Source organism: Lygodium microphyllum, chromosome 2 (genome assembly GCF_053477565.2).
Source record: "Lygodium microphyllum isolate KBCC chromosome 2, Lygodium_microphyllum_v1.1.10, whole genome shotgun sequence".
Taxonomy (NCBI): domain Eukaryota; kingdom Viridiplantae; phylum Streptophyta; class Polypodiopsida; order Schizaeales; family Lygodiaceae; genus Lygodium; species Lygodium microphyllum.
In genome coordinates, this window is record NC_141136.1 from 137,073,855 (window position 1) to 137,086,004 (window position 12,150).

At 39.9% G+C, this 12,150-nt stretch overlaps 1 protein-coding gene across 1 annotated transcript; it reads left to right on the top strand.

Annotated features, from left to right (window-relative positions):
* The first annotated feature begins 488 nt into the window (after nucleotides 1–488).
* LOC148040370 (serine/arginine-rich splicing factor RS2Z32-like) lies at nucleotides 489–3,975 on the top strand. Its single transcript, XM_087698913.1, has 8 exons — nucleotides 489–663; nucleotides 745–784; nucleotides 2,069–2,195; nucleotides 2,720–2,759; nucleotides 2,856–2,951; nucleotides 3,039–3,250; nucleotides 3,334–3,441; nucleotides 3,520–3,975. The coding sequence occupies exons 3-8, from the start codon at nucleotides 2,089–2,091 to the stop codon at nucleotides 3,767–3,769; spliced, it is 813 nt and encodes a 270-aa protein (XP_087555039.1). The 5' UTR covers nucleotides 489–663; nucleotides 745–784; nucleotides 2,069–2,088; the 3' UTR covers nucleotides 3,770–3,975.
* Nucleotides 3,976–12,150: the final 8,175 nt, after the last annotated feature.

Genomic DNA, 12,150 nt, shown 5'->3' on the forward strand with positions numbered 1-12,150 from the left:
GCTCAAATGTAAGTGCATGCAAAATTGAAATACTTTATCTCTCTTGGGAAGGCATTCGTACATGATTGGAAGATAACACATTCAGGGTGGTCAAGCTAGACACTATCACTAGATATTTGGGGTGCTTGATTGGCCTAAGCATCTTCCTCTCTCAAAGGTTTGATTGGCTCTATAGAAAATTGAAGAAATAATCTCTACAAACACACGGAAGATGTTATTTGCGTGTTGTAGTGTTAACATCGTGAGGTCTTTCACAAGGGATCTAGGTAACTAACCTGTTTTGGTGCACCACGCCTATGATCAACGCCCCATTGCAAGAAGCTTAGGGAAGTGGTGGATCCTCTTAAGAACCTCTGAAGGGATCTAGGTAACTAGCCTGTTGCGGTGCACCACGCCTGTGATCAATGCCCCATTGCAAGAAGCTTAGGGAAGCGGTGGATCCTCTTAAGAAGCCCATGATGATATGCATATGTGTAATCCGTATAGGTTTGAGAAATATGTCTAAAACTCTCTCACAGCCGGCTTGACAAACGAATATTCCTAGTGTATCTGTGCAATAGTCTAATAACGAGTCGGCCCGCCTTGAGAAGACGAGTCGGCCCAGATGTGTGAAGGCGCGTAAGAATCATCGAAAGGTTCAGAGCTACTTCTCTGTCTCCCAGGGCAAGTCCTCCTCCCTTCTCTCCCCCTTCGCTGCAAGAGTTCATTTCATGCTTTCTGCTAACATTCTGGTGGATTCTCCAGGTTCTTCTGAACAGGCGTGTACAGGATTGCTTATTAACAGGTATTTAGCCCCCTTCCCTCGTCTTTTGTCGCTCCTCAGATTACGGTAGCAACAGACCTAGAGGATAACTTAACTCAGTTGTTTTGCTTCCTTCCCTTGCCTTTGATTGCTCCTTAGAGATTAGGGTTTATTGCTACCGTCTGCGTTTTCAGACGGCCTCTGCCCAAATGCGGGCAACCAGTTCAGTTTTTTACGTGGCACCGATTTTTCAATTTTCTGATCTAGTCACCATGAATATAACGATCAAAATTACTGAATTCTGTGATTATACGCTTTTTCTGCTTACGATTTCTCAGTCAAAATTGTCAAATGAACCATTTGATTATGCCCTTTTAAAATATGTCTAGCGTATATGCTTGAGGATTGCCTTGGCAATTTTGTTTTATCTAGGAGAATCTTCAAAGTCAGGGCTGCATTGCATGTGTGTGCAGAAAGATGTCCCACATACACACAAGTTGGGCCAGAGCTTTCCTTTTTTCTGTGGCATGTTGACAAATCCTCTAAATCTATGAGCATAACAAAAAATGCACAAACTCATCATATGCTAGAATCAATCTAGAACATTTACATTTGGACTGAATCACTTTGAGCAAAGACTGAACCACTGTAATTTTCAATTTTTGGAGTTGCCCAACTTGCTTTACCAAACAACTTGCTTCATTTGTTTGGTGATTTAGTCCAAATGTATTTGTGCTTGATTGATTCTTCTATATGATGAGTTTCCATATTATGCAATGTGCTTACTGAATAGAGGATTTGTTAGTATAGCATGGTACTATGAATGCTCTAGGCCGACTTGGTTATGTGTGGGACATCTTTCTAGTCGCACACGCAGCTGTGAACTTGAAGAAATTTTCAGCATTCTCCCAGAAAAAACAATTATTGGGGATGGTAAATCAGAAGAGCATACCCTAGACATCCATTGAAAGGGCATGACAAAAGGACCATTCAAGGCTTTTGCATGAGAAACAAGAAAAGCGCGTATAATCACAGATTCCAGTAGTTTCCACCATTGCATTCATGATGACGAGATCAGGGCAGCTTGAAATTGAAACATCAGGACAGCTTAAAGATTGAAGCAGAGTCATGAAGGGTCTACCCACTTTGAGCTTCATGACTCTGCCCACTTTGAGTAGAAGTCATCTTAATAACTGGACCACCTTAATTTGCAATTCTTGGAGGTGTCCGACTTGCTTCATATTGGTGATTCAGTCCGTGTTGTATACTTGTATTAGATTTATTCTTGTATCTAATGAGTTTGCATATTTCTTGTTGTGCTTATAGATTCAGAGGATTTGTCAAGTATGCCGCGGTATGATGAACGCTCTGGCCCAACTCGGCTATACGTGGGACATCTTTCTAGTCGCACACGCAGCCGTGATCTTGAAGAACTTTTTGGCAAATATGGCAGGTAAGAGATGTTACATATGTAGCAATGAATGGCTACTCTTTTTGTGTTTTTGAAAGTTGGTCAGTATGTCACCTTGCCAAAGTAGAGCTCTGTTGGTCCTAGATCAAAGTTTGGAATTATCCCTTTCCTGGTTGGACCCTTGCGTCATGGTGAGGGAGGGTTTCTTATCTAGATATCAAAGGTTTATGGGGATGGACGACATTGTGTACCTGTGAACAAAAGGTTGTTTTGTTTACAAGTAGGTCCATTTGTTAACTTCAATGATCTTGTTGAAGGTTTGGTGGGTTTTCGCCTGGCCTGGAGGTAAATTTTGAGAGTGTCCATGGTGGCATTGTGGTGGCCTTGCTCTCAAGGGTTAAGGGGGAGACCATGGCGCATCTAGGCAATGCTTCTTTGTGTATGTCGATTCATGCGTTGTCGATTGGCAAGGGTGGAATATGGTGTTTGGTTCATCTGATGCGCCCTATATGGTGATCTGCTTGACATGGTGCACTGCTCTGTTTTTCTGGTACGCCTTTACGCAGAGTTCGAGATGTGGATTTGAAGCACGACTTCGCCTTTGTTGTATGTGAACTGAATCTCTATTCCAAACTTTCTGTTTATTCGCTTTATCCTTATCAAGGTTTCTCAGATTTGTAATGTGGAATCTGTCTGGTGCAGGACTTCAGTGATTCTCGAGATGCTGATGATGCTCGGCACTATCTGAATGGACGGACCTTTGACGGTAGTCGCATCGTAGTGGAGTTTGCCAGAAGGGTACTAATTTCAACTTGCAATTCAGGAAAGAGAGTTTGCAAGTCCCAACTGTGAAACATTTGGCTATAATACTTTTTTTGTTCTCAGGGACCCAGAGGTGGAGGTGGTGGTAGTGGTGGCGGTGGTGGTAGTTCTCGTGACTATGTAGGAAGAGGCCCCCCTCCAGGGACAGGACGGTGCTACAACTGTGGCCATGATGGTCACTGGGCTAGGGATTGCAAAGCTGGAGACTGGAAAAACAAATGCTACCGGTGTGGTCAGCGGGGTCATATTGAAAGGAATTGTCGCAGTAGCCCAAGGTTTCATTTGCATTTAGCTTATGAATGTTAAGGGAAGTTATAACAATATGCTTGTATTGAACATTGACTGATCCTGATGGTAGGCACAATAAAAGTCGATCTCGATCTCGATCTCGATCGCGGTCAAGATCCCCGTCAGCTGTGCAAAGAAGAAGCCGCAGTAGGAGCGACAGCCGTGGTCGCAGCTACAGGTTTGCCAGCTGCCAACTGCTGCTGGTCTTCATCTCACTTCTCTATTCAACATTGATCTTATTTTGTTTTTTTAACAGTCCATTACCAAAGAAAGGAAATCAGTCTTTCTCTGAACCGGAGCGTCCAGCTCGAAGTGCAAGCCGTAGTCGCTCTCAGACCCCCAGGAATGAAGCACCCAGTCGTTCATACAGCCCTGCAGGAAATGGTCGTAGTCCTATTGCCAGTCCAGCAGATGACAACCAAAATGCTGGTGAGAGTGCAGTGCATGATGCAGACTATGGAGAGCACAAGTCTCCAGATAGAGCAGACCGGAGTCCTAGCCAGTGAGCATTCTGTAAATCAGTTGATAAGAGAACTGTTGCAAACTTGATGTATTTCAATGCTAGTTTGAATGTCTTTTGCATGTTTTATATGGCTTGGCAAGTTGAACACTCATGCCATGTATGAAATTTGTCATTCACTTCTTATTCAATTTGTTATCTGCTTTTCTGAATGGTTTACCTGCTGGATATACTGCTGAAGTACTATTGATGGGATCCCTTGATTTGATGTCTTCAGGGCAGAATACTACAGTGGGTATTGCTGATTTATTGTCTCACTTTAATTGCTTTCAAACTTTTAATACTGAATATCATGCACAGGCTTAAGCATGCGTGTTTCAATATGGTGGTTTGGATTGACTTTTGATTATGATCAGGCACCTCATTTGACAGGACATTGGGTCTGTCACCTGATATTTACATCTGAGATGTCAAACTTCTAGATGCCAGAGCAGTTGGTTCAATGAAAAAAAGTTAATGCATGCTTTGTGGCTACCTTAACCAGTTTTCTTAAATAGCAAGAGAACAGAGGAACTGGATAGATGCGTGCAGCTGGTCTTGTCAGGCTTAGTTGGATGTTTGGTCAAAGTGGACCTGAACATCCAAGGGGATAGACATAAAAGGATGACGCTTGTTAAGCCATATTGAACTATCACCTAAAATATTGGGACTTTTGTTGGTTTGAGCTAATTCTAGTAGCATTTTTTGTTTCAAGCTGAGTGGTTGTAAGAAACACAGCAGAACTATTCAACTACCTGTTATCATGGAATTGTCAGGAAGAAAACAGAGTCACAAAAAGATGTCCACATCTTATCGAGGGATAGGTTTAAGTCAAGCTGCACATGTAAAAAGAGAGATTTGCACCAGATTAAGTAAAGCAAGAGAAAAAGAGAGAAGAGCGTTGGATAAGAGGAAAAAAGCATTTTTGAGTCTTAGCAGTGGAGAGAAGGGGAATAGGGGAAGACTGGAGATGGTGGTGATGCCGTCTCTATCTTGAAGTGGCAATGGCAATTCATCTTCCTTTCAACGATAAGTATGACATGATTTATATGGGAAAAATTGCTGAGAGAGAGATTGCTGTTTTGGGAAAACTGTTGTTATGTTGTTCTATTGCCATATATGAATGATAAAGTTTTATTGAGTGTTTCATGCAGTAGTAGCAGACTATCTTTTAACATGTGTTATTCACACAAAAGGGTACAAGCAAAACTTATTAAGGCCGAATATTTTCTTAACATATCTCAAACAAATCTTTGAAGTCTATATAATGGCTTGGAGAGGCCTGCTGGTACAGCTCTACTTTAGTTGCGTTGGAGGAGATGGTTTGATGTCTTCAAAGCGCAACAAAAATTATGTGCTTGTCTTCATGTAAGCAGAAAATGTATGGTCCTGTAAACACTTCAAGGACCTAGTGACCTGAAAAATTTAACTGCAGGGGTAGCTTAGTCACTGCTAGAAGATTGATAGGTTTTGATTGGGAGGTTTCGAAATGGGAAGGTGACATAATACATTGCCAACCTTGGGAAGAGAGGAACCGATTGCATTGATTATAGGTAGTTGAAGTGTGAGAATGCTTACCTTAAAAATATCGATGTTGTGGATGAGGACATGTTTTGGGTTGGTGGCCATTCCATGTGCACTGCATTCTACAACAAAATCCCTGTGCTGATTAGCTCGTGCAAGAGAGAAAGTTGCTCAATGATAGATGATGAGTTTGGGGAATATGTGTATGGTAATGTAGGGCTATATGGGTGAACATAATATTGCGGTTGAAGTATTTGAATTTGATGCTAATCAGTGGCCTTTAAAGTTTATGGAGATGCGCAAGTGTGCCATGAATCATCTGCAGTGAACTGGGTTCCCTTAAATTGCCATTTTTTTGATAACTTTGCTGGTCGTTCTGTTGAATGTGTCTCTTTGATTGAGTATGTTTGCATGTATAATTACTTGCAATAGGTGGTTGATCATTTCAATTGTTCTTGTTTGCAAACCAGTTATTCTTCAAGTAATGTACTTTCAGCATACCTTTTTCAATGAAGTGCTTGCTCACAAAATAAAAGTCCAGAGTTGGGCAGCTGTTAGTAGCTTTCATTAGCGAGCTTTGAATTAAAGGTGGAGATATGACATACTAGCAGTAGTATTATTTTGTTTGTTAGGTACCTTACATCACACACAGCTCCAAACCCCCATTGTCAATATTTTGCTTTGTTAGGTCCCATACAACCGCTTTCAAGTTTTTCGATATGTTGAGCCTCGCTCCAAACCCCCATTGTCAATATTTTGCTTTGTTAGGTCCCATACAACCGCTTTCAAGTTTTTTGATATGTTGAGCCTCCTGTGTTTCATTGTCAATCCCTTTGGTTCATGGCCATGGGGGCAGTGCCCTCTCCTGCGTGAACTTGAATGCTAGGTGTGTGGCACTTGGCATGCAGGGATGTCCATAAGTTTGTTGGGAGCTTTGATATGCACCTGACACCCATGGGGATTATTGGCAAGGGCTTCAAGTCTGCACATGGCACTACTGGCTTGTCAGTGGGGGTGTCTTTGGCTATGGATAGATGTAATCACGTATGCATGGGCCTTGCTGTGCACACAATCCATGCGCCTTGTTTGGACTTCCCTTTTCATCTTTTCATCCATGGGCTTTACTGTGCCCGAGATTCATCCACTGTATTTGGACTTCCCTTTTCATCTTTTCAGCTAGTGGGAACTAGCTGTCGCTGCGTGGACTATTCTTTGATTGTCCTCCTTGAGTTCTTTTAGCAGTCGTACAGGGATGAGAATTCTTACGTGCAGCCCCACTAATGAGAGCGCTTCTCTACTTTGGATTCAAGTGGATGTTTAGTTAAGGTAATGGATGTTGTAGTGCCTTCAACCCTTTCTTTCCAAGTTTTGTCTGCTTTTTCAGTTGGTTGCTCCACTGCAAAGTATTGGGGAATTTCTGGTCGTATGCTGTAGTCAATGTTGTAGTGCCAAGGGCTCTCTTACAAGTTTTACTTGCCTGACCGCTGGTTGAGGCCTGATTAGCAGTTCCATTTTCTCTGTCTGCTCTTTTCTCATTTGCTCCTCATTTCTCGCTACAATAGTGTTGTCGTAATACTCTCTCTTTACTTTTAGGTACTTCTACTGCTTAAGACTGTTGAAGTACCTTTCGAACTTCAGCCTCTTCTTCAGGGTCTACAGTCTCCTTCATCGTTCTAGGTTTTATAATTTGCTTGGACTTCCCCTATTCTTTGGACGTGCTAGAATTTGTTCATCTTACATTTTCTAGCTTTGATCTTACTTTTCCTAGCTTTCTCAATTGCTTTTCTCAAACAATGCCCTAGTCTTTGTTCCTTGGGCTAGTTTAGTCCTTTGCCCTATTTTTTTTTGAGTTAGATGTTGCCCTAGCTCCTCCTTCCATGATGGATGATGGTGCACGTGAATTATTTGGTGCATTACGGTTCCTCCAAATCTGATCATGACTGCTTGACTATTCGTAATCCTATGCGAAGATGAATCTTGAGACTCAAGGTTGCTCTTGCATCTTGGTTGCAAACTCATGGACATCCAATAGGTAGTTGTCCAGGTATGAAAATGACACATCATCTTTTGGGTTTAGGTCATGGAAAGGGTGAATATAATGGTGTAGGTGCTATTATCAAGACACATCTCACTTGAGAGCAGCTAAAGCTAGACTTTGTGAAGCTGCAATGTGCAGTTAATGTGGTGCCATTTTTGAGACTATGTTCGTGTAGCCACAAATCCTTCTAAAGTATGACGAGTTATTGGAGTGTTTTGGAAGGTAAAAGGAAGGTGATTTGCTTAGTAACATGCATTTGGATTGTAAACTTGTGCCCAATGCACATGGATTACATGCGTCTTTGGCTACTCCTTGACAAATGGAAGGATCTAAGGTGTAGGCAGCTTTCATGCTTTTGTAGTGCTTGCATGCAAGGCCTTTGGAGAAGGTGTTCTAAAAAAACACATGTTTCCTCATGGGAATATGTTATCCTTGAACCTTAAGACGATATGGATGATGATGATGAGACGAAAGATATAGCATAGGACATCATGATGCTTTGATCAATGCACTTCGTGTTGGTGATAATTTTGAAGTAATAGCTCCACATGACAATGAAGAGCTTGTGGATTTCTACATCTTGAAATGCATAAAGGAACATATGAGGATTGATGCTTTGCTTGAAGATGTATGGGGGAATATTTGTGGTGTAGGCACATTAGTTGTCAGAGGGGTTTGGTACTAGCAAGCACAAGGAAATCCTATGAATTCAAGCTCTTATGATCAATGCCTTAAGTTACGTTACAATCCCACCTTGTTGGAGCTATCAAGTTTCCAATGCAAAAGTAGGACATGGTGGAAAATTTCTAATTTCCCTTAAAGTATATGAGACCATTTAAAATAGCACTCTGTTTGATGTATAGGATCGCTCTATATAGTCAACGTTGGTTTCTCCATTGCTCTTGTATCCATGTTATCATAAACACTATATAAGCTTGTTTGCTAGAGGTTTTTATCTATGTTGCTTCTATAAAATTTTACTTTTATTTTTGTGGATTTATGTATAGAAAGAGAATTTCAGATTTTTTGTTTAGTATCATTAATGGGGAGAGAAGCTAGGATATTGGTAGCTTTCAAGTACCTCCCAAAATGAGGACACGATTTAGGTTGTTTGTTATTAGGAAACTCCAGTTTCATTAACTAGAAGAAGGCATCTGCCAAATGTGGCAAAGGTGTTTGCACTTGAATATAGTATGCATCACCACCAAGAAAAGGAGGAATCTTCCTAGGCTTAAGAGCTCCCACATCGCTTGGTTTTGACCCTTGTATGCCCTGAATACCGTATGGGTCACCACTGAGCAAGGAAGGCCCCTCACTTAGGGCAATGGGTAAAGAGCGCCACTTCAGTACTGACCCTCATGTAAACTTGAACATAGTATGGTTCACCACCAAGCAAAGAAGGCTTCTCATTTAGGCCCTCAAATATAAAGCCCCTAGCAAAGGCTTTTGTAGCCTCCACATCGAAATTCCCTAGCATCTCTTGATTAACTAAACAATGTATAGAAATTAGGCCAAAATTTTGGCTTTACATCCCTACACTTGACATTGCTACCCTTGTTTGGTACCTCTATGAAGCAGGTCAACTAGTTTGAGGCTATGAAGTCCACCTTAGTAATCGCTCGGGGATCCTTGAGTTAGAAAGGCCATACACTTCATGGGCTTGGAATTTTGTCAAGTGGAAGACTGTCTTTCTTTCAAATGACACTAATGACAAACACCAATGCAGCTTCCCCTATCTAGGGAGAACAATCCTTGTTTAGAACTTAATAATAAATCAATAAAGTAACAATGAAAAATAGGTGCAACACATCAAATTACTAACATACATGCATGTAACAATATCCATGGATGCACCAACACCATCATGAAATACCTCTATGCTCGGTGTGATCAACCATGTTGCACTTTTGCTTCTTTGAAGCACTAGTTGGTGAAGGTGAAGATTTGGAAATGGTTTTTCTCTTCCTATTGGATGGCGGGGGTGTATCCGAATTGCTCCTAGAAGATGTAATGGATGTTGATGAGTAGGTTGGGGAGGGAGAGGAAGGTGCAGATCTCTTGTTACTCTTGGAAGAACACTTGGGGGTAGTTTTACCTTTGCCATCGTTTTGATTTTGATGTGTAAATGGCTTCTTTCCCTCTTGGTAGGCTTGTTGTTGTTTCATGTTGCTAGCCCATAGAGACTATTTCATGGCGGAGTAGACCACTCACTTCAACCTTCAAGAGCCTATGCAATCACATCAAGCTTGTCAAATACTAAAAATCTCTTTTTTCCCATTCATAGCATTTGATGATAGCATTTGGAGAATCAACCAATATTCCCAAGGATAATATTAAAGCATTTTTCCCCCAAAAATGGGAGCCTTTCTTTTCTCTAGATTTCACTAGTTACAAAAGCATTAAACCTCTTGACTTCACCACCCCCAAAAATAGGTAGCTAGTATATCACCTAAACATACATACTCCCTATCTCAAAACGTGTTTTTGTAGTAGTTTTATTTATTGTATAATGATAGGAAATTGCGATTTTTAAATTAGAGATATTTTGCATTTTAATGAACAAGCAGATTCAAGTATGGAGCCATCAATTGTATACGTCAAATTGCTTTTAAATAAAGAAGCTATCAGGGCAATCTTGAAGGATTAGAAATATCAAAAGCTTACAAAAGAGGAGATTGAAGTCTTCATGAAAGACAATCAACTTGATCCACACGACATGCATGCATTGTTGGATGAGATAGGTATCCACTAGTAGAGGATACACAACTATTTACAAATCTTTTCAATCCAAGATGAATCTAGGATGCATGGATTGATATTGCTGAGTTTAGCATTACTCAATGAAGTAGTTTAATAGGACTTCGGAGCTCCATTTCACATTATAGATACATACCATGGAGTAACAAGAGAGGTGGTCTATGCCAAATGCAATAATATATTTTACAACTTGGAAGCCTTGCTCAATTAGTTGAAGTGACTCCAGATGGATGAAGTGGTGTTCTCAAATTTGTGTTGAAGCTTGATGAATGCTAGATTATGAAGGAGAGAAAGCTAGAACAAGTTACTATCACCTAGATGAACATGGCACTTGATCTAGTAATTCTCAACATGCTAAACTTTGACTATCATAATTACGAATAGAGGAGTTCGTGATGGCAGGCTGTGTAAACCCATTATGGACGTACACATTATATTTTGACGGAGCGTCCAGAGACCCTAATAAAAAAGGGAGTGTTGGATAAAACACATTATCAAGCTTGTTTCAATTATTCAGCCATACAATACATGATAGAGGAATGCAAAACGCTAACAATATAGAAAAATTACATAAATGGATCTACAAAAATATTATCCATAGAATCAACATAGTACAAATACTAAGAACATTTGCAGTTTTAAAGAGACAAAAGAAGAAACGAATCTTTGCAAAAACCTAATGTAACAATTTAACATGCTCTATGGTGAGATAAGCCAAAAAAAGAAAAGGAAATACTTAGATACCCACAACCAATAGTTTTTCAAAAATTCTTACACAATGAAAGAGTTGTTAATTTGTGACAATAACTTTTGTAAGTACTATTAGAATATTACCATGTTTCACTTCTCTATACATGGCCTCTTTGTTGATGACCTAGCTGCATACTCTACTTGTAATATTTTCTTTATTGGTTCTTTTAGATCTAAGGAGTTTCCTTTTTTCATATTTTATGAGAAATTTTGGATCCTTAATCCTACACATCAATCCATACAATGCATATGCTAATGGTAGTTATTATGTATTGCATGTTGATTGGGGCCTTGGCCAAAAACTTGTAAAGCTTCTTTTTCGTACATAAACATTATATTCTCAACATGCTATCTAATAGGGTAGCCTCTCCAAATATCTTGATAGTGCCTTTAATACAAACTAGATGCACAACCAATAAAATCATTGTCATATACTAGAAGTTCGAAAACAATGACACAATTAATCATAGTAAAATTCTCATGAAATTTCCACATGCTATCCAAATAAACATATGAAATAAACCTTCTCATTTTTGTTAAAGATAAGCAAGGCCTTGCACCATAGCTTAAAGCTAGATTTGTCAAGTTGTAAAGATGAACGATTTGAATTCCTAGTCTTATGCGATCTTCCCAAGTGAAATTTATTCAAATTTCTCTATGTTTCTTGGAACTATTCCTTTGTGGAAAGGTTTGTCTCGTATCGGAGTGCATCATTGTAAATCATAGTTAATGCGTGTGCAATAAAGTGGAATTCACTATCCTTCACATTTGAATCCAGTAGAAGGTATTTGTCTAAGTCTTTCATAGCAAATTCGACATCTTGTTCAAGGTTTTGTGAGGTAATGGCTAGGCAATAGTCCTCCTTGCACATCGACTGGACCCACCCCTCTAGCCTTCCTTCTTATTGAAGCATTGATATCTAATTAGACATTTTTACTTCTTTATGTCTAGCTAGAACCCTCAAATTTTCTTGATTGAGATTTCCCTTATGGGGATTTTTGGTGAAGATATAATTAGTGTGCACATTAGGTACCCTCTATAAAAACTCCTTGAATAGATATATGCTCCTTAGCCTCATGCTCTTCAAGGTATTGGGATTTAGTCTTGATCTAGTCTTCCACTAAGGCAATGATAAAAAACACATTAGACACTTGTGGATAGAGTTGGTGTTGTCCAGCTTGATAAATGAAATCAAACATGATCTCTTTTGGAGTAGCTTCACTAGTCTTAGGCCGTTGAGCCTCCATTTCTTGCACCTACATATACAATCCATCTACAAATAAAATGGGCAATATATGAAGCTCTACATTGATACACTA

Coding starts and splice junctions, on each gene's coding strand:
- LOC148040370 (XM_087698913.1), top strand. CDS start 2,089: ATGCCGCGGTATGATGAACGCTCTGGCCCAACTCGGCTATACGTGGGA. Junction 2,196..2,719: donor CTTTTTGGCAAATATGGCAG/GTAAGAGATGTT, acceptor GCCTTTACGCAG/AGTTCGAGATGTGGATTTGA. Junction 3,442..3,519: donor AGCCGTGGTCGCAGCTACAG/GTTTGCCAGCTG, acceptor TTTTTTTAACAG/TCCATTACCAAAGAAAGGAA.